This window comes from Pelophylax lessonae, assembly GCF_965119305.1.
Source record: "Pelophylax lessonae genome assembly, chromosome: 2".
Classification (NCBI taxonomy): Eukaryota; Metazoa; Chordata; class Amphibia; order Anura; family Ranidae; genus Pelophylax; species Pelophylax lessonae.
The window spans coordinates 619165842-619188546 of NC_138769.1; the positions used below are offsets into that span (position 1 = coordinate 619165842).

The window sequence follows — 22705 nt, forward strand, 5'->3', positions numbered from 1 at the left end:
AACGGCCCATGGGCATAGCCAGGTGTTTTTTGTTCTGCCTAGTCTTACTTCTGGAGGAGGCAATATAACTCAGTAGTTATGATTTATGGAGCACTGTGTCTGTCGAACTCTGAGAAATGGATTTTATGGCAAATACAACAATCTAAATTTTCAATGATGTGATCACTTTTGGTGGGCCCTATCTTTCCTTTCCTCAAGTTAGGGGTAGAATAACATTTTAGCCCTTAAGCCTGGTACACACTATCTAGCAGCTTGGGTCTGAGCCGCTGTATTAACCGACATTAGTACAGCCATCTCACTCGCTGAGCAGTTGTGCTTTGAAATGGGGGCGCCATTGGCTGAGAGCGCTAATCGGGAGCCGGATGGCTGCTGGTTTTCCTGCATGCATGCCTGCCAGAAGCTGGCTGCCATACACACGGGCCGAATGTCGGCTGGTTTTTATTGAACCGGCCGATTGTTGCCTGGCATTCGGCCCATGTTTACGGGGCTTCAGAATCATCAAAAGTCAGATATTTGGATGTCCTTTTCCAACATTCTCTTTATAATCTTGCACTGCTTTATATTATGCAAAAGGAAGAGGCTACACATGTTTCTTCCTCTTTTGGGCCTCCACTCCAACCATGGGATTAAAATATTATATTGTCTGTGTAAAAGACCGCCTTTGAAAACATTTGTGACATTTCCTTGACATTTCTATCCTATAAGGTAAGACATCCCAAGATGATCTCTCTCTCTTGCCCAGATTTGGTGAGGGCTCTCAAGGTTTGCCTCTCAATCACTGTCCTCTCCGTGGATGCTAGTCTTGGTTGAAAGGTCCTGCAACCAGCTGTTAGACACCACTGTTTTCCATTTTGCTGCTTTTCTTTTTTTTTTTGTCTTCATGGGTTTTTTCACCTGTGTGTGTGTGTGTGTGTGTGTGTGTGTGTGTTTTGGTGTGCCTGCTCCTCTGAACTGCTTTTGGACAGCCCAAAGTTGCTTAGTTATCATAAAGCTGGGCCCCTAATAGACCATAGATAAAATTAGGATTTTTCTTTTGTTCATTGACGGACACAGCTCCATATCTTCTGGACCCTTGGGTTTATGCTGCCCCCTATAGGAGTAGAACACTAGGAGGAAAAATGTTTGACTACGCCTAGAGGGTAGTCCCATATAGTTCTTCCTCATATAGTTCTTCAGTTTTTCTCTATCGTTCATTGACACACGCAGTTCTCTCTGATTTCATATCAGTAGGGTAATACTTCCCCCTACAGGAGTAGGACACTAGGAAAAAGTTGTGGCTACACCTATGGGCAGTCCCGGAGGGTACACCCTCTCTCTTCCTGCATAGGATGCCAGTTTTAATCTGCTTAGTCCAGGAGTAAGGACCTGTAAAAGTTGTTTTTTTCCTGCGCTACGGAGCCCAAACAAAAAACCCTTAGTTGCAGCTGCTCATCACCATGTGAGCATTAGAAACAAAATTTAAACACGGCGCAATAAAGGGGTGATAACAATCTTGTATAAATAAAGGTGAATGTACCTGTGAAATTATATGAAAAAAATGCTCTTACCAAGAAAATGCATAAACTCAATAAATGTGATGCAATGATATGGTGCAACACTAGTGGTAAAAAAATATGCATAAAATAAACTAAACAATGTCCCAATCCAAACACAGTCCGAATCAGCAAGTAACCAGTGAAAAAACAGTGTGAATCGTGCTCTGTGCCGTCTTCCTAGTATTACTTAGTGACAATCCATAAACTCAGTGCAGTGAAGGTGCGCTCCCGATCACAAATTCACTCACCGAACTCTGGTGGACCCCTTAGCAGTATTGCATGTGGGTCATTCGGGCTTAGGGTCCGGTGTACTTGGGCACTGGTTGGCCTGGTGGATACTTTAATCCTAATCCCCCCAGCGATGGATGGAATTGATGTGGGTCTCCCCAGTGGACATTAGTACATAGATGGCAAAACACAAACGATCTCCATAGTGTGATACCGTTAAAAGAAGTTTATTTAAAAAAGCCAAAATTGCACTTACAGTTAGAATGATGCAAATATCGCTAGTAGTGTCAGGGGTGTCTAGTATTCCTGTGGCCACTATGGGTGTGCACTTCCCTGTATTGCGTTCCACCAGGTTACCGGAAGTGAAGCCGTTGGTTCTGCCGTCAGCCGGAAATTGCGTCAGACGGTGAGTGAATTTGTGATCGGGAGCGCACCTTCACTTACTGCACTGAGTTTATGGATTGTCACTAAGTAATACTCGGAAGACGGCACAAAGCATGATTCTCACTGGTTACTTGCTGATTCGGACTGTGTTTGGATTGGGACATTGTTTCGTTTTTTTTTATGCATATTTTTTTAGCACTAGTGTTGCACCACGTCATTGCATTACATTTATTGAGTTTATGCATTTTCTTGCTAGTAGTAAGGAGCTAGTTAGTTCCTTGCTGGGATCTTTGGTTCTGGCATAGAAGTAATTTTTTTATGTAGATTTTTTTTTTTTTAGCTAGTCTTTTTTTTTTCTGATCGTTTTTCCTGTGAGATCTAGCACTTATGCCGGGCTGGGCGACAGACTGGACCCCTATATCTGGTGGTCACCCCAGTCTGGCCATCGAGCGCGTGCAGGCCTTAGCTCTGCGCTGGGTCGGCCGCGACATGGTCCCACTGGACGGGGACTGGCCCTGGGGTTAAACATCTCACAAGGACGCACACGACGGGGTCTAGGCTGATGTCTCAGGGGTCCTGTCATGAGATGGCGCCCGCCTGTGTTCCAGGTATGGCGAGTTAACGTCCCCCCCCCCCCCCCCCCTTCCCTGGCGGATTTTGGGGTGGGCGCGGGCCCTCTCTCTGGGATGGTTGGACCTTCACACTCCTGGGTTCCCTCTGTCCTGTTGTGACCCCCCCTCCCATGTGGGGGACTGTTTGGGCCTAGCTGAGGCGGGGGCCTATTGTGTAGGCCGCATGGGGGTCCGGGGGAGTGCGCTGTCCACGGCGCTCGACCGATCCTGCAGGGGGGGGGGACCTTGGTGGGGTTTTCTGCTGTGGATGGGCGTTTGGGGGGTCCCTCTGTGGGCCCCGATTACCGTGATTCGCGGGGCCACCATTTTGTTGCCTCTGTCTGCTTCTATGGGAGCTGCCATCTTGGTACACCTGTTTTCAGGCCATTTTGCAGTAGATTTTTTTCTGTAGAGGCCGGTGGGAGTGCCTGGAGGACAGTGTGTCATGAGGGTGGTCTCTCCCTCTCTGTGGGGGTCTGTTAGCGCGCGCCTGACCTCCGGGGGGCCCTGTAGCGCTGTGGGGCCGCTTAAAAAAAATTTAATTGTTGTCTTTTTTTTTTTAAGAAGTTGCTGGCGTGTTCCTCAGGTTCGGTATGGACCCTGCAGGCTAATTGTTCCCACCTGACCCCCTCACGGAGGCCTCAGGGCCTTCCGGATCTCCACTGTCTGTCAATGCCTTTTCGGCAGTTCGGGAAGCATTTGAGCCCGGGTGCAGGTGGTAGGTGCGCTGAGACGTTTCTCTGCCTACCCCTGCCTCATCTGATGTCTCGGAGTCTGAGTCTGGCTCAGCCGCCGCAGACGTGGGGCCTCCCTGCCGGGTCTGTTACCTCGCACCCTGTCTCCTCGGATGATGATGACATTTCTACCTCCCCTGCTGTGGCAAGCGCTGGTGGATGCACTGGCTGTTTCGATGTGTGACACCCTGCGATTTGGGGGTCACAGCTGGTGCTCTTTTTGCTGGCTGCTCATTAGGCATGTGACGATATCAGATTTCCATGCTGCGTTTAATTGATTAGGGTTTTGTCACGGTATACGGTATTATCACGGTATTCAATTATTAAACTTAAATTATTAAATTTCTACCTCACTTCAATTTCATTGTTGTATTTAGGGACTTTGGTTCACTTTTGCACATAATTATATAGTCAGTCAGTACAGACTCTGTGAACCAGGCCTAAAATAAGCCATCAAGCAGTGTCTGGCCTGCCTGGTGATGACTGGTCCTGGCGCTCGGCTCCGATCCGATGGCCTGGTCATTAGGGGCTAAATCCTTGCGGCCCAGAAGTGGTTAAACCTGCAGGAGGACCAGTGTTTTTATTTGTAAATTACTTTTCACATGCTTTAGGCCTAGTTCACATGTATGCGGGTTGGCGGTTCACATGTATGCGGGTTGGCGACCCACATTTGCACAGGCATAGCAGCCCATTGATTTGAATGGGCTGCTATGCCCTCATTTTACGCAGAAAAAAGGTGCATGCAGCATTTTAAAAAAAAAATGTAGTGGCCTTTAAATCCATCCTACTTCTGCACCATGCGACTTACCTGCAGTTCCTGCTCTGGCAAGCTTTCTGCATTTTTAAATACATGGGCCCAGCATTTAAAAACACAGTCTGCGTGTGCAGGAACTGCAAGTAAGTCGCATGGTGCAAAAGCAGGATGGGGTTCACGGCCTATGCATTTTTTAAAATTCTGCATGCGGCTTTTTTCAGCTGAAAATGCAGGCATAGCAGCCCAACCCCATTCAAATCAATGGGCTGCTATCCCTATCCCTGTGCAAATATGGGCCGCCAACCCACATACATGTGAACCGCTAACCCGCATACATGTGAATCAGGCCTAAAGCAATAGTAAAGTAATTTACAAATAAAAACACCGGTCCTCCTGCAGGTTTAACCACTTCTGGGCCGCAAGGATTTGCCCCTTTAATGACCAGGCCATCGGATCGGAGCGCCAGGACCAGTCATCACCAGGTTAGGCCAGACACTGCTTGATGGCTATATACTAATGTAATGTGGGCTGCTATGCCTGTGCATCTATATATATATATATATATATATATATATATATATATATATATATATATATATATATATATATATACTGCTATGTCCGTGTATGTATTTCTATCTATCTCTCCATCTGTATCTCTATCTGTATATCTATCTCTCCATCTATCTGTATATCTATCTCTCCATCTATCTGTATATCTATCTCTCCATCAATCTGTATATCTATCTCTCCATCAATCTGTATATCTATCTCTCCATCTATCTGTATATCTATCTCTCCATCTATCTGTATATCTATCTCTCCATCTATCTGTATATCTATCTCTCCATCTATCTGTATATCTATCTCTCCATCTATCTGTATATCTAACTGTATATCTATCTCTCCATCTATCTGTATATCTATCTCTCCATCTATCTGTATATCTATCTCTCCATCTATCTGTATATCTATCTCTCCATCTATCTGTATATCTATCTCTCCATCTATCTGTATATCTATCTCTCCATCTATCTATCTAGTGACAGTGTAAGTGCTTGCAGACGCTTGTAGAAGGCACTGTGTCTCTCACTGTATCTCTCTGAGCCCGGGAAGGAAGCATGTGGGTGTGTGCTGAGTGGGAGCTGTCTGATTGGTTACAGGGAGGAGCTAGGTCTCTCACTCTAGGATCATATTACCAGAGCTGTTTTCTATTGAGTGAGTGAACTGCTGAGTGAGTGAATGAGTCATCCAAATGTATCAATTCACAAGTCAGACTGAGGAGCAGAGAAACTCTGTATTTTAATAATGCCACAATAACAATACCGTGGGTATGCAATACCGCGATATATCGAATTACCGAAAACCGGCATATGTCTACTGCTCATGTAGGAGGGGACCGTCCTGAGACGTTCCCCTGGGGGGTGTCTAAGCGGCCAATAGACGTTGCCCTTTTGGGGAGTCTCTGGTACAGAGGACTGTTCCGCCTTTGGTGGACGTACGGTCCCTAGCTGAATGAGACTACCGTTGTTCCAGTGCAGGAATCCACCTCCTGTAAGGACTTGGGGGGATAGGATGGCGCAGGCTGCGGCCTGCGATCTGTAGTCTGCACTGGGGACAGTTTTTGTTTTCCCTTGCCACGCAGACTCTGCCTGATGGGCGGAGTTCAACCGCAGTTACTTGGTGAGGGGCATGTCCCTCTTGGCCTGGGGGAGCTGTTGGACCAGCTGTCTCAGGGGCTGCAATTTTTGATGCCACGCTGGTCGAGGCTTCCTTTGTATGGGTCACCTTGTCATTTTTGGCCGTGGCTATCCAGCGTCTACTTGACCGTAGTGACGGTCTTAATGGATCTCCCTGTTCAGGGGGATCGCCTGTTTGGCGCTACTCTAGATGACATTTTATAAGGGTCTCACGGGGGAAGAGTGTTTTTCTTCCACAGGCTAACAAGGGTAAGGGCCTTTGTCGCAGTCTTGGTTCTTCACTTTCGGCTCGCAAACAGTTTCTTCATCCCTCGGGGACGATCGATGTGGCGAAGTCCTTCCAGACTTCCGCGTGTGGTTCCAAACTACCCTGGCCTGGAGAACATGATATCCTTGCCGGTCGAGGATCTGTGGCTGGCCCGAATCGCAGGCTGCTGGGTTCAGGAGGTCATGCGGTCCATTTGCAAGATCAAGTCCTGATCAGTTTATTTCTGGTAAGGCTTTTTCCCTTCCAATGTACGGCTGTCCCCAGATCGCTTACTGGCGCTCTGTGGGGCAGTTCAGGCTCTGGTTCAACAAGCTGGACCAACTGGTCCTTTGATGGTTGCATGCAAATCAAAAATTCAAGTTGTTATCGGTTTGCACGGCGGTGGCTTCCCTGCATCAGGGGGATTCCTGGCCTCCATAGACATCAAAATGCCTACCTTCACATCCTGTTATGTTCGGGACATCTACGGGTTCTCCACTTTTTTTTTTTTTTTGCCGCGAGGAACGATCTCTATTGGTTTGTGGCGTTGCCCTTGGGTCTCACTTATGCCACTAGGGTCTTCACAAAGGTGTGGCTCCGGTCCTGGCGCTGTTGCGGCAGCAGAGTGTATCGGTCCGCGGTTCCTGGCCGATCTGCTTCTCCGTGTGGAGTCTCCTACGGTGCTGACAAACGGATTTTGAAGTCACCACGAGAACTCTGGAGGAGTTCAGGTGGGTTCTGAACGTTCAAAAGTCATCCATGGTCCCTTCCATGAGACTGGACTATCTGGGCCTGACTTTGGACTAGCCCTCAGTCAGGGTGTTTTCTCCCTCATGGGAAAAGACTCTTGGAACTTCAGACTGCGGTTCATGTCCCGCACATGGTCGTCCCTTTGGACCTGTATGCAAGTTCTGGGATTGATGGTGCCGTCTTTCGAGAAGGTCCCTTTCGCTCAATCCCTCTCGGGGACCCCCCAGAAGGTGATCCTTCTCGAATGGGACTAGAATCTGGACATTTGGATCCTGCTGAGCTGGCTGACCAGGGAGTCTTGAGCTGGAATCCTCCCTCCCCTTTTTCCTGAACACTTATCACCGGGAATGCAAGCCTGTCTGGGTGGGAAGGAGTCCTCGGCAGGTTCTCTGCTTCGGGAGTATGGTCCCTGGAGGATCCAGGTTACCGATCAATGTCCAGGGGCTGAGAGCGATCCGGCTTTGCCTGGTTCACTGGATCGGGCACCTGCAGCTGCCCAATGCATGTTCAATCGACTACGCCACGACCGTGGCTTAGGTCATTCACCAAGGGGGCACCAAGGGTGTCCTTGCGGCCTTCAATTCTTCGTTGAGCAGTGCGCCTTGTTCCAGCTCTTCAGCTGTTTCCTTTTCAGGTGTCTGACTTTGCTGTCGCTGACTTTGCCGACTTGGCTGTTGAATGCCAGGTGCTGAAGGACGGGGGTTTGATTTCTGCAGTGATTCCCACCCTGCTGGAAGCGTGGGAAGCGACTTCTAGGGTGATTTTAGGTGTCTGCACTGGCTACATTGTCCTGTCGTTCTCCCTATGTGTTGATCATGGGGCCAAGTGGTACTTCCTCTGGATCCATCCTTCCCTCTGAAGGTGGTTTCTGGTGTTCACTTGCATGGGGACATTGTATTCCCATCTTGTGTCCTGAGCCCGCACATCCTAAGGAATGTGCATTGCTTACTCTGTTTAGAGTATGGGCACTCCAAGTGTACTTGGCGACTACTGAATCTTTTCGTGAGTCAGGCTTGCTCTCTGTACTTAAGGATGGCCTGTGAACGGGACTGCCTGCGTCTGCTACGTCTATTTCAGGATGGATCGGACAGACGGTGGTGCAGGTTTATTCAATTAGGGGTCATGCCCTGCCTTTCCCTGTTTCGGCACGTTCTACTCGGGCGTCTAGTGCTTCCTGGGATTTTCGCCTTGTGGGCACCCCCCTCCCCGAGACTCGCACCATGCAATGTACGCCTTCTAGACTCTTATGACAAATCTTCCTGGAAGTAGATTTTCTAGCTTTTAACAGTGTAGGAATATCCTTCAGCTTGTGGCTTTCAATAGCCAAGCCGATAAAGCCAGCGACTGTAAAACAGGATGGAAGATCGGCCCTTGAGCTAAAAGATCTTCTCTGAGTCTCCAAGGAACATCAGCGACCAGCCGTACCAGGTCTGCCTACCAAGACCTGCGAGGCCAATCTGTGCCACCAGCCAGAGGATCCCGAGACCTTGCTACAAACCTCTACACCTTCCTGTTGGGACGAGAGGCCAACAGGTCCACATTGGGAGTCCCCCACCAGAAACAGTTGATGAAACACCTCCGGGTGGAGAGACCATTCTCCCTGATCCAAAGTCTACCGACTGAGGTAGTCTACTTGCCAATTTTCCACCCCTGGAATATGCACAGCAGAGATGGCTGGAAAAAAGCGTTTTGCCCACCTTGGAATGCCGCTACTTCACAGGCTGCCAGGGCACTTTTGTGGCCCCCTTGATGCTTGACATATGCCACAGCCTTATCCGACTGAATCCTTACTGGGCTCCCCTACAGATGATCGGTTCATTGGGTCAGGCAAAGCCTAATCGCCCGATTTCCAGAATTTTGATTGGTAGGCTGGACTCCTTCAGGGTCCAAACCCCCTGAGCATAATCCATGCCCAAGACACCTCCCCACCCGGACAGGCTGGCATCCGTGGTGACCACCGTTCAGTACAGGGGGAGAAAGGATTTTCCCTGTCGAAGCACCGGAGAGTGGAGCCACTAGATTAAGCCCCCCCTCGTACCCCGGCTCAACAGGATCAGATTGTCTAGAGACTGAGGATTCTTTTTCCATTTGGCAAGAATCTCATTTTGCAGAGATCTGGTATGGAACTGAGCAAACAGAACCGCCTCGAATGTGAAGCCCATCAGGCCCAGCCCTTACATGCAGGTCCTGAGAGATGACTGCCAGTTGGACAACAGGAGCCGAATCGCATCCTGCAACTTCTGAAGTTTCCCTTTGGTAGAAACACCCAGGCTGAGGTCGAGTTCAGGGTCAGGCCCAGGTAGTCAAGTTTGGATTGGACCAAAGCAGATTTTTGGAAATTCAGTTTCCACCCAAACTCTTTCAAAGTTCGCACACAGTTCTCTGATGTTCATTGATGGACACAGCACCTGCCCCTCTATTGAGTTGGGTTATATGTTTTTCTGACACTGCTTGTTACAAAACTGAAGATTTATAGCCGGAAGTGGGAGTATACCCCCTGGGACTGCCCTATAGGCATAGTCAAAACTTTTTTTCCGCCCAGTGTCGTCCTACTCCTGTAGGGGGCAACATAAAACCAATAGTCCAGAAGATATGGAGCTGTGTCCTTCAATGAACATCTGAGAATAGGATTTCTCTATCGTCCTTTGAAAGACGCAGCTCTCAATGCTTCTTTTGGGTTATGCAACATCTACAAGAGTAGACTAGGCAGTGAAAACCTTTCACTCGACACGCCTATAGGGCGACATAACCCCAGACACACTGTGCTCTCTCAAATCAGTTTTCTTGCTGGACCTAGGCTTCCCGCTGGGACTCCGGTCTCAGTTTTTCTTTTTAAAAATGTTTGTTTATCTTTACTCACTATCGCTATCTAGTGTCAGGGGGATCCTCCTGGTGAACTACAAGCGACAGCCAGGCTGAGGTTTCGCACTGGATAATATAGATCCTTACGGTCTCCCAGCCTGGCCAACAAGCGTGAGCAGGTTGGGGACGAGCCTGCGAGCAGATGCCTCGCCGGGACGCATCGACCTGGAGCGCCCTGAGTCGCAGCGTACCCCTCTTTGGCTGGAAGCACCCCCACTGGTGGGAGGCGAGCTGTGCCAGATCGGAGCCCACCTGGTCCATGGTATGGTGAGTGATGCAACACCCCCCCGTCTCCCTGAAACTGACCTCTAAGGGGGGGGGGATGTGGGGGGAGATTACAGGGCTGTGTTTCTCTGAAAGATCCCCCAGGCCTATCAGGACAGGCCCTGCCCTCCCTGCTCCCGCTGGGGGGTCGCTATAATTCGGCGTCTGACGCCGGGGGGGTTTAATGTATCTTGTCCTGGGGGGTCCCTTTAGGTTGATTCCCACGGTGGCCTCATGCCTGGGTCCTGACCACATGGCAGCGCTGGCGGCCACCATTTTAAGTGTGGGCATAGGCTCTCTGTGTAAGGGCAGCGGCCATTTTCCCTAAGCTTCCTATACTTTACTATTGGCACTATTTTATTCTAGCCTGAGGCTACACAGGCAGTGTGTGGCCTCTAGTGGTGTTATGTCACTTCCTGTCAGACGTTTTCATGCTGGAGCTTACATTACAGAGCAGCTATTCCTCAGAGGGGTCTTTCTCCCAGAGGAAAAATTTCAGACCTTGCAGGGCGCGATCAGGTTGCTGTTGGGCAACGATCGCTCCTCCCTGCGGACATGTATGAGGTCCTTGGGGCTGATGGTGTCGACGTTCGAGGTGGTTCCATCTGCTCAATTTCTCACAAGGCCTCTATAACACAGAGCTTCTCTTCAAGTGGGACAAGGACCCGCAGTCCTTGGACAGAATGGTATGTCTAAGCTATCACACGAGGTCGGAGATCTCTTGATGGTTTCTGTCGCCCGCTCTGAGCCAGGGCAGGTCCTTTCTGCCGCTGTTGTGGATGGTGGTCACCGCGGGCTGGGGTGGAGTGCTGGCCACTCTTGTGTCCAGGAAATGTGGTCGCCGGAGGAATCATCCTTACTGATAAATATCCTGGAGCTGAGGGCTATCAAATTCTGCCTGCTCCATTGGACGCCTCGGCTGCATGGAATCCGACAATGCCACGGCTGTGGCCTACATCAATCATCAGGGGGGCACCAAGAGTGTCCGGGCTGCCAGGGAAGTGGCCGAGATCCTGATTTGGGCCAAGGCACATGTTCCGGCTCTCTCCGCTGTTCACATTCCAGGTGTGGAGAAATGGCAGGCGGATTACCTGAGTCGTCAGGTCCTGGATTAGGGGGAATGGTCCCTGCATCCAGCTGTTTTTTTGTCTCCTATGGGCCCGATGGGGAACTCTGGAGGTGGATCTGTTCGCGTCTCGGTGGTTTGTGACCAGGGCTTGAGACCCTCTGGCCGACGCCACAGAAGCGTTGGTGGTGTCTTGGAACCGATATCGGCTGATTTATGCCTTTCCTCCGATACAGCTCTTGTCAAGGTTCCTCCGCAGGTCGGCAGTGGAACAGGTGCCGGTGATTCTGGTGGCCCCAGACTGGCCTCGCTGGTCTTGGTACGCTGACCTGGTGAAGATGGTCATCGAGCCTCCCTGGCAGCTGCCTCTGAGAGAGGATTTGCTGTCTATTGGGCAGATCTTCCATCCTGCTTTACGGTCGCTGGCTTTATCGGCATGGCTGTTGAAGGCCGGGTGTTGAGAGACAGAGGCCTCTCTAATTCTGTGATTCCTCCTTGTTGAGAGCTAGGAAGGCTACTTCCAGGAAGATTTATGTTCGTACTTGGAAGATGTATATTGCCTTGTGTGAGTCACAAAAGTGTCCTCGCTCGTTTTCGGTGGGGAGGGTCTTAGCCTTCTTGCTGAACGGAGTTGAGCAATGCTTGGCTTTAGGTACAATTAAAGGTCAGGTGTCGGCCTTAGCCATTTACTTCTAAAGTCCCCTGGCGTCTAATTCCTTGATTCGCACCTTTATTCAAGGGGTGCGTCATCTGACTCCGCCAAGGAGATCCCCTTTGCCGCCGTGGGATCTGAATTTGGTGTTGTCCGTTCTTCAACGGCCCCCCTTTGAAAATATTAGGGAGATATCTCTGCCTTTGTTGTCTCAGAAGGTTGCCTGTTTGGTGGCTATCACTTCTGCTCGCAGAGTGTCTGAGTGGGCGGCTCTGTCCTGCCGTTCACCTTATTTGGTCGTTCATAGGGATAAGGTTGTTCTACGACCTGATCAGTCTTTTCTCCCTAAGGTGGTGTCTGCTTTTCCACCTCAATGAAGATATTGTTTTGCCTTCGCTCTGTGCTAAGCCCAAGCATACCAAGGAATTTGCTTTGCATTCGCTGGATGTGGTTCGGGCGATCAGGGTTTACCTGTCAGCCACGGGGTCTTTTCGGACATCGGATTCCTTGTTTGTCCTGCCTGAGGGATCTCGTAAGGGTTTGGTTGGGACCATATCAAAATGGATCCCTGTGAGGGCGCATTCTACTAGAGCGCTGAGTGCCTCTTGGGCTTTTCGCCATCATGCTTCTGTTGCTGAGGTGTGTAAAGCGGCGACTTGGTCGTCTGTGCACACTTTTACCAAATTCTACAAGGTTGATTTGTTGGCATCCTCGGATGCTTCCTTTGGCCGCAAGGAATTGCAGGCTGCTGTTTGACAAAGAGACTTGGTTTTCTCTTTATGGGGGTGAATGTTTTGTATGGGGGGTAAGCTGTTGCTTTGGATTGATCTTTTTTTGTCGCCCAGTTGGCTACGTTTTCTAGCCTTGGATATACGTTAATTTGGTTGCATTTTCCCTCCCCTCATGCCTACACTGCTTTGGGATGTCCCAATTAGTGAAGAAGCATTGAGAGCTGCGTCTGTCAAAGGACGATAAAGAAAATTGGATTTTTGTAAGAACTTACCGTAAAAAAAACGTACCGTCCTTTGACAGACGCAGCTCCCACCCCTCTAAAATGTGGTTGGCTTGGTCTTATTTCACTGCTTGCTACAAAACTGATTTGAGAGTACAGTGTGTCTGGGGTTATGTCATGAGGGACAGCCCCTATAGGCGTGTCGAGTGAAAAGTTTTCACTAGTCTACTCCTAGTCTACTCCTGTAGATGGCGCATAACCCAATAGTAAAGAAGCATTGAGAGCTGCGTCTGTCAAAGGACTCGGATTTTACAGTAAGTTCTTACAAAAATCCAATTTTTACGGTAAGACAAAAATCCATTTTTTTATGCTTGCCGTAAAATCTGTTTTGTTTACTCTATGGCCTGCTTACTAAAACTGAGCAAGTGGGAGGGGTTATAGCCCCTGAGCGGAATCTGACTATCAAGGACACACACAGAAATATATACCTGGCAGAGTTTCTAACCCTACCCTCCCATTTCCAAAAATAGAAAAAAATGCCAGTACATACCCATTGAGATTCAAGTCGTGGGATTTTTATTGCATCACTCTTCACTCAGCACATACAAATCTGCAGAGTATGATGTAGGGAAGAGGGTACTGACAGTACAGCACTCCATTTGACAAGAAGTTTTGTTTCTTGTAAGAGGTTAAACCTGGACATCCTAGGTTTACCTGGGACATATGATATAGCTACTTATTCAGATTTCAGCAAGATTATTCCTGTAGTTATGCAAACCTGCCCCTTTAAAAAGTGCCCTGGGAATTCACTATGGCAACCTCATATCAGAAACTGAGAGGTCTTTCCACTCTACCTTATAAGATGATGCAGTGCACTGGCTTTTCCATCCAATAAAGTGTTGAGGATGGGCCTGAACTATTTGCATATGCATAAAGCGTAGATCAAGATTATGACCCCAAGGGTGCACTAAAAGATAATGGAAGATATTGCAGACATTTATCAGTTTCTTCTGCCAACATTTGGTGTTTTTGTATGCTTTAAAGTTTATATTGGGATCTGATAAGTTCCCAATGCCATTAGGAAATCTGGTCTAATCATACCAGGGGCAGCAAAGTGACTAAGTGGTTAGCACTTCTGCCTAGCAACATTAGGGTTGTCGGTTTGAATCCCAACCACAGCACTACCTGCCTGGAGTCTGCATGTTCTCCGTCTGCCTGCATGGGTTTCCTTGCACAGTCCAAAGCTATGCTGGTAGGTTAATTGGCTGCTGTCTAAAGTGGCCCTAGTATGTGTATGTATAAATGTGAGTTCGGGACCTTGGATAGTAAGCTTCTTGAAGGCAGGGACTGATGTGAATGTACAATATATATGTAAAGCGCTGCGTAAATTGAGGACTCTATAGAAGTACCTGAAATAAATACCACACCCATACGTACACTAGGGGCAGTTTTAGGATTAAGCTTGGTGGGATATGCATCCAAAACTGTTCAAATAATACACATTATTATGTGTATTATCCACTTTCTCGGAGAGCGTTTGTTTGGCGACTCATTGGATGAACTGATCAAGGGCTTGACTGGCTGGAAGAGTTCTCTTCTTCCTCAATCCTCCAAGGGTAAGACTTTCCTTACCAAGCGGGGTCCTTCTTTTTCTGCTCACAAGCAGTTTTTTCGTACCTCCAGGGCGCAGAGGATCACTTTCAATATGTGGCGTTACCCTTTGGTCTCGCCTCGGCTCCCAGTGTTTACCAAGGTCCTGGCCCCAGTGCTGGCCTTGTCACTTCAGCAGGGTATCTCAATTGTTGAATATCTGGATGATCTCCTGTTGCGAGCAGTCGCCCACTCAGATCTGCTGGGCAACGTCTCTATCACAATTCAAACCCTTCAGGAATTCGGGGCAAAGACTTCAGTACAGGTAGCTTATCTGGGGCGGACTTTCAGGCAAGTCCTTCCTGCCGGTGTTTTGGACGGTGGTCAGCATGGACGCCAGTCTGTGAGGGTGGGGTGGAGTGCTGGGGAAGCTCTGTGCCCAGGGCATTTGGGCGTTGGAGTCGTCCTTGCCAATCAATATTCTGGAGCTGAGAGCGATGAAGCTCTGCCTGCTCCACTGGACGTGTCGGCTACGTGGCTCTCTTCGGTTCGGATTCAGTCGGACCATGCTACGGCCGTGGCTTACATCAATCATCAAGGGGGAACCAGGAGTGATCTGCCGGCCAAAGAGGTGGCTAATATTCTGCTTTGGGCGGAAGCCAATTTTTTCCGGCTCTTTCCGCAGTCCACATTCCGTGTGTGAAGAATTAGCAGGCGGATTACCTGAGTCGTCAGGTGTTGGATCAAGGGGAATGGTCCCTTCATCCGGAGGTGTTTCATCCCCTGTGTGTCCGGTGGGTACGTGGATCTGTTTGTGTTCTGCCTCAACAGAAAAGTTCAGCGGTTTGTGGCCAGGTTTTGGGATCCTCTGACCGATGTCACAGATGCTCTGGTGGCTCCTTGGAGCCAGTATTGGCTGATTTATGCCTTTCCTCCACTCGTACTCCTGCCGTGATTTCTTTGCCGGGTGGCGATGGAAGGCATTCCGGTCGTTCTGGTGACACCAGACTGGCCTCGGCGATCTTGGTACGCAAAGTTGGTAAAAATGGTCATGGATCCTCCATGACGTCTTCCTCTGCGGGAAGATTTACTGTCTCAAGGATCGATCTTCCATCCTGCTTTACGGTCGCTGGCTTTAACGGCTTGGCTGTTGAAAGGAAGGTGTTGAGGAATAGAGGTCTGTCTTACTCTGTGATTCCTACCCTTTTGAAAGCCAGGAAGTTAACTTCCAGGAAGATCTATCATTGCACGTGGAAATTGTACACTTTATGGTGTGAATCGCTGCAGCTGCACCCTCCCCTGTTTGCTATTTGCTATAGCTAGGGTTTTGACCTTTTTACAAGGAGGGGTTAAGCAGCACTTGGCGTTGGGTACTATCAAGGGCCAGGTGTCGGCCTTTGCTGGTTACTTCCAACGTCTGTTGGCAACTAATAGCTTGATTCGCACTTTCATCTAAGGGATGCGTCATCTGGCTCCTCCAAGGAGATCTCCGTTATCGCCGTGGGATCTCAATCTGGTTTGGTCTGTTCTTCAAAAGCCTCCCTTTGAGAATATCAGGGAGATTTCTCTGCTTTCCTTGACACAGAAGGTTGCCTTTCTAGTGGGTATTACTTCTGCTCGCAGAGTCTGAGTTGGCGGCGCTGTCCTGTCGTACGTCTTATTTGGTGGTCCGCAGGGATAAAGTGGTCATCCGGCCAAAACTGTCTTTTCTCCCTAATGTGTTGTCGGATTTTCACCTTAATGAAGACATTGTGTTGCCTTATGTCCTAAGCCTAAACATCCCAAGGAAATTGCCTTGCACTCTCTGGATGTGGTTCAGGCGATGAGGGTTTATCTGACGGTTACGGAGTCCTTTAGGAAATCAGACTCTGCTGCGACCATTTCGAGATGGATCAAGGCAGATGGTTGTTCAGGCTTATTCACTCAAGGGTCAGGTTCCTCCTTTCCCTGTGAATGCTCATTCTACTAGAGCGCTGAGTGTTTCTTGGGCTTTTTGCCAAGTTTGTAAAGCAGCGACTTAATCATCTGTGCACACCTTTACCAAATTTTACAAGGTCAATTTGTTTGCTTCTTTGGATGCCTCTTTTTGCCCAAGGTTTTGCAGGCTGCCGTTTCATGAGAGAATGTCGTTGTTTTTTTTTTTTTTTTTTTTTTTCTTTAGGGGTCTTTTACCTGGGTGAGCTCATGTTGCTTTGGTTGAGCTTCATGTTGCCCAGTTGGCTAGGTTTACCCTTTGGAGTTTACGTTACTTTCTGGTTGCGTTTTCCTACCCCTCATGCCTATACTGCTTTGGACGTCCTACACAGCTCATGAAGTTGAGGCTGCGCTTGTCAATGGACGATAGAGAAAATAAGATTTTTGTAAGATCTTTCCGTAAAATCTTTTTCTCTGATTTCTATCGACCGACGCAGCACCTGCCCTTCTGAATTGGGGATTTTTTTCTTTTTTTTTTCTTCACTGCTTGCAACTAAATTGATGTGCTGGGCTGTGTCTGTGAGGGTTCTGTCTGGAGGGACAGCCCGTGGGCGTATATATGCAAAAACCTTGTGCTAAGGTACTGCCTAGAGTACTCCTGCAGGTGGCAGCATAAACCACACAGCTCATGAAGATGAGGCTGCGTCTGTCAATGGACATCAGAGAAGAAGATTTTACGGTAAGATCTTACAAAAAATTTTATTTTTTTTTAGTTGGAGCTGGTTGATGCATTGTAGGTTGTCTTATTTTGCTTTTCAAGGAAAATTGGGACTCTACTTAGGTTGCCATTGGTTCAGGGGGGTTTTAGATTATGTTCTGGTAATACATTAGGTAGCTGGCCCTACCTTTTGGTGGTTCCTGATCTCCAACTATTACAAGTTTGCTTTAAACCTATTTGGACAGTGGGTGTTTCTGCGTACTGCTATCTCAATGCAAATTGTGAACCGCTCAGTCCTTGGACTTACCTTAAAGCAGTTTGAAGAGCAGTGTTGTCATGAAAAAAACGGGGTGAAAGCCACAGGGAATAATAGATATGAAATGACACTATTTTCTTCAAGGAACAGCTGAATTGTCTTTCTAAAGTTTCTCATGCAATGTGTCCAGTACACAAGTATTTGCATCTGAGGTGCTTTGCTTTACTATACAGGTCTTGTGAATGCAAAAGCAGCTTGAAGCAACTCCTTGAGCAGTTAGAAAGCAAATCAAAGCATCCCAGAAGCACCTGATGGCACACAGCATTTTTTTCCCCCAATACTTTATTTTAAGACCGCAAACAGCATTTTGATTTTTCTGAAGTGCATATATGCAAGCCCCAAATTTTCTAACATTATTTTGATGTCTTTCTGTTGTAGCCCCTCAAACCTTGATCAGAGAATGGATTTATTTTACTTGAATCCAGAAAGCGCCTCTACTTCCGATTCCCTTCTGTGGTTCACGTCCTCTTCCCTGGATCGAAACACTTTGGAAAACATGCTTATACGGGTTTTACTAGTCAAGGATATTTATGACAAAAACAGTTATGAACTGGACGACGACACAGACTAAAAATTGCAAGTCACTTAAGCAGTCACGAAAAAGGAGATGAACAGCATTAGATAGCCAAGCTGCTAGAGTGAATTACTGAGAACTAAGAGTAAAAACATTTCATGTTTACTCCCCATGTATTTTATGAGTTTTGTAGCAGTGTACCCAATTTTGGGTATTATATTGTAAATATCTGTGTGACATTTGCATTTTCCTTGTAGTGAATTTTAGGAGGCATAACAAATACACACAACTCGTTTTTTTTTTATTATTTATTTGAACTTAGGGATGTTTGTAACTTTTTACATGACCAGATCTGAATGAGAATGTGCCATGTATACTTGCTTTATCTCCATATTGCACAAATCTGCTGTTGCAAAGGCTTTCTGTAAAAAAATAAAAGAAGGTTTTACCCAGGTTCCTAAATTCAATAACTCTGTATTCGTAGCAGTACTGAGTTTTCCATAACACTGTTTTTGTTTTTAAATTCCGATGTAAACTAATAGGGAATTGTTTTTATTTTTAGTTTGATGGAAACCCCCCTATTGGATTATGTAGAAAACAAAATCCACACCTGTACCAAAAATTAGACTTTTGAAAAATGCTGTCAATATTTGTGTACTGTAACGTGAATGAATTGTGATTTTTTTTTTTCTTTTTTTTCTTTTTTTTTTTTTTTTTTTTGTCTGCTTTTTTTTTTTTTCTTCCCCCCCCCCCCCCCTCAAGCCCCACCTTTTCCATTCTGATTAAAACTTTACCATGTATTTTCTTTATTCGTGATTCTTATGCTTCCCCCCAACAAATAAAACTTCTTAACTTGTCTGCTTAGCCGAAAATGTAAGAAATCCAACTTTTTCTGGAAAACACATAAGCTATTGGATTTTTTTTTTTTTTCTTCTAACATTATTTTGTTTTGTTTTTTTTTGGAGGAAATGTTTTTATTAATTAAAATGTCATCTTGCAAATCTTACTTTTTCCAGTCATGGTTGGTATGCGCATTCTATGTAAATTACACACATCTATGTATATTTTATGTTAACTTTAAGGCTCCATGTACACGGCACGTTGTAAATGGCCATTTAGGAGCAGTTGGGCGTTTTTTTTTTTCAGAAGCCCTTGAACCCATCTACATTTTATCTTATCTGTCCATGTACACAGGGTGGTTAACAGTCATTTGCAGGCAGTTGAGTTCAGGGCCTTTTTTTGGAACGCAATTATTTGCGTTCGAACGTGTGTTTCCCGGCGTTTCAAACGCAGAAACGTGGCCGAACGTGACCAAACGTGATGAACGTACGTTCAGCCACATTATACGTTTTTTTTTTTCTTCCATTCAAAATCAATGGTGCCCTATGGGAGCCTGTTGATTTGAATGGAAGGCGCACCGCAAGTCGGATCAGGATGATCCGACTTGCGGCGCAACTTGCACTGTGAGAATCTTGAGGGGGAATTCCACGCCAAAAATGGGGAAAAAAATCTGCATGGGGGTCTCCCCCAGGTTCCAAACCAGGCCCTTCGGGTCTGGTATGGAATTTGAGGGTAGCCCCACACCGAAAAAATGGCGTGGAGTCCCCCCCCCCCAAAATCCATACCAGACACTTATCCGAGCATGCAGCCCGGTAGGGCAGGAAGGGGGAGGGGACGAGCGAGCGCCCCCCCCCCCTGGACCATACCATGTCACATGCCCTCAACATGGGGGTGGGGTGTTGGTGCTTTGGGGCAGGGGGAGCTCTGCACCCCCCACCCCAAAGCACCTTGCCCCCAGACAAGGGCCTCATCCCCACAACTCTGGCCGGTGGTTGTGGGGGTCTGCGGGCAGGGGGCTCATCGGAATCTGGAAGCCCCCTTTAACAAGGGGGCCCCCCAGATCCCGGACCCCTCCCTATCTGAATGGGTGTGGGGTACACTGTACCCCTACCCATTCACCCCATAAAAGGCAGTGTATGTAAATAACGACAGGAGACGTTTTGGAAAGTTTTATTAAAAATCTTCATCTGTTCTTCTCTGCTCTGGTCTTCTCCCTCTGCTGGTCTTCTGCTCTTTTGCTGTCCGCTCTTCTGCTCTTTTGCCCTCAGCTCTTTTCTTCTTCTTCTTCCTTCGGTCCTCCTCCGACGTTGTCTCCGGTGATTATGCCGGTCTCCGGTCTCTGCAGCTTTTTATATAGCCATTGTGGGCGTGGCCCCCGATGACACCATCGGTAGGCCCCACCCCCTCATGTCACAGATGACGTCATCTGTGACATGAGGGGATGGGGCCTCCCGATTACGTCATTGGGGGCCATGCCCACAATGACTATATAACAAGCTGCAGAGACCGGCATAATCACCGGAGACAACGTCGGAGGAGGACCAGAGGAAGAAGAAGAGAAGAGCCAAGGGCAGAAGAGCGGACAGCAGAAGACCAGCCGATCGCTCGTCCCCTCCCCCTTCCTGCCCTTCCGGGCTGCATGCTCGGATAAGGGTCAGGTATGGATTTTGGGGGGGACCCCATGCAGTTTTTTCGGCGTGGGGCTACCTTCAAATTCGATACCAGACCCGAAGGGCCTGGTTTGGAACCTGGGGGGGGGGACCCCCACCCAGTTTTTTTCCCATTTTTGGCGTGGAGTTCCCCCTCAAGATTCTATCAGTGCAAGTCGCATTATCCTGATCCGACTTGCGGGTGCGCCTTCCATTCAAATCAATAGGCTCCCATAGTGAACCATTGATTTTGAATGGAGGCAGAAAAAACGCTGCTAAAAGCAACATGGCCAAACGTGCAATAACGCAAATGGAAAAAGCTACTGAAAGCACGTTTAACAGCTGCTTTTTCCCAGCGTCAGAACTAGCTTTGCAGCACGTTTTTTTTAACGTCCCGTGTACATGGTGCCTAAAGATGGTTAAGACAGTTAAATGACACCTTGACAGATCATGTCAAGTTGGAGCAAATTAGGAATATAGGAGCTGCAATTTCTGACTTTTATTCGAATATAAAGCCTCTGGCATCCTTGGGGTCTGTGTCAGTGGGGTTTTCTTTGAGTCAAAACTTCTTTTCTGCATTAATGGCTATGTGAATGTAAAAGCGGTTTGAAAGTGGCCAAATGCAAATATTTATTGATTATATAGGGCCATTTTAATGCTGATGTCAAAAGTAAACTTGATAAAGACCCAAAGCCCATTAAAAACAGGCGCTTTAAAGTATAACTAAAGGCAAAACTTTTTCTTTTAGTTTTTGATCATGAAGAGAGATTAGAACACCTGCCAGGTTTTTATTGCGGTCTCCTTTTTTAAAGAAAAAACAATCCACAATTTCGGGTTGTCACTAGTGCAGGATTAGAAGGGAAAGTTTCCAATGGCAATACTAGTTCTTGTGACAAGATTGGATTCCCTCACTTTGGAAGGATTTCCTCTCACTTTCTGTTTTGGCTTTGAAACATGAAGTGAAGCGAATATACCTAATTAGATACAGATGGAGAAAAAACCCCCCCGAAAAAAACAGGACAGGTTATAACCATCTCTTATTCCATCTAAAATGAAAGTTCTGCCTTTAGTTCTACTTTAACCTTGTTTTGCTACTTACTGAGAGTCATTGACCTGAACAGGTAGGTTGATATTTGATATCCTGGTGCATGACACATACACTGCTCAAAAAATGTAAAGGAACACTTTTTAATCAGCATAAAGTCAATTAAACTCCTGGGATATTGATCTGGTCAGTTAAGTAGCAGAGGGGTTTGTTAATCTGTTTGCGCTGCTTTGGTGTTAATGAAATTAACAGGTACACTAGATCTTCCACAATGAGCCAACCCCCAAAACAGAAATGGATTTACAGGTGGAGGCTACTGACATTGGTTTTTCTTACTCTTTTCTGACTGCTTTTCACTTGGCTAGGGTCAGTGTCACTACTAATGGCATAAGACGATACCTGGACCCTATAGAGGTTGCACAGACAGTCCAACTCCTCCAGGATGGCACATCAATACGTGTCATTGCCAGAACGTTTGCTGTGTCTCCCAGCAGAGTCTCAAGAGCATGGAGGAGATTCTAGGAGAGCTGAACAGGGCCGTTGAAGGTAACCCATCAGCAGGACTGGTATCTGTTCCTTTTTGCACAGACAAACCGGATGAGCACTGCCAGAGCCCTACAAAATGACCTCCAGCAGGCCAGTGGTGTGAATATCTCTGACCAAACAATCAGAAACCGACTTCATGAGGGTGGCCCATGGTCCTCTCGTGGGTCGTGTGCTCACTGCCCGGCACCGTGGAGCTCAATTGGCACTTGCCATTGAACACCAGAGTTGAATGCTCCGCCACTGGTGCCCTGTGCTTTTTCACAGATGAGAGCAGGTTCACCCTGGACACGTAACAGACGTGAAAGGGTCTGGAGAAGCCGTGGAGAATGTTATTCTGCCTGTAACATCGTTCAACATGACTGGTTTGGTAGTGGGTCAGTGAAGGCCTATCCTTGGAGGGATGCACAGTCCTCTGCAGGCTACACAATGGCACCCTGACTGCCATTAGGAATCGGGAAGAAATTCTTGGACCCATTGTCAAACCCTACGCTGGGGCAGTGGCTCCTGGGTTCCTCCTGGTGCACTACAATGCCCGACCTTATGTGGCGAGAGTATGCAGCTAGTTCCTGAAGGAATTTAAACCATTCACTGGCCCCCACGCTCACCTGATCTAAATCCAACAGTGCACCTCTGGGACATTGTTATGTTTCATTAGACCCTGCTAGGTTGCACCTCAGTCTGTTTAGAAGCTCAATGATGCCTTGGTCCATATCTGGGAGGAAATACCCCAGTACACCATCCATCAAATTAGGAGCATGCCCCGACGATGTCAGACATGCATACAAGCACGTGGGGGCCATACAAACTACTGATTACTATTTTGAGTTGCTGCAA

General features: G+C 47.6%; 1 protein-coding gene across 1 annotated transcript in view; it reads left to right on the forward strand.

The window, feature by feature from the left end:
* The window catches only part of ZMYM2 (zinc finger MYM-type containing 2), a 236553-nt gene extending 218049 nt beyond the window's left edge, over window positions 1–18504 (forward strand). Inside the window, exon 23 of the mRNA XM_082248171.1 lies at window positions 17656–18504. Coding sequence (XP_082104297.1) covers window positions 17656–17848 — 193 coding nt within the window. The 3' untranslated portion in view covers window positions 17849–18504. The remainder of the gene's footprint in view (window positions 1–17655) is intronic.
* The last annotated feature ends 4201 nt before the right edge of the window (window positions 18505–22705 follow it).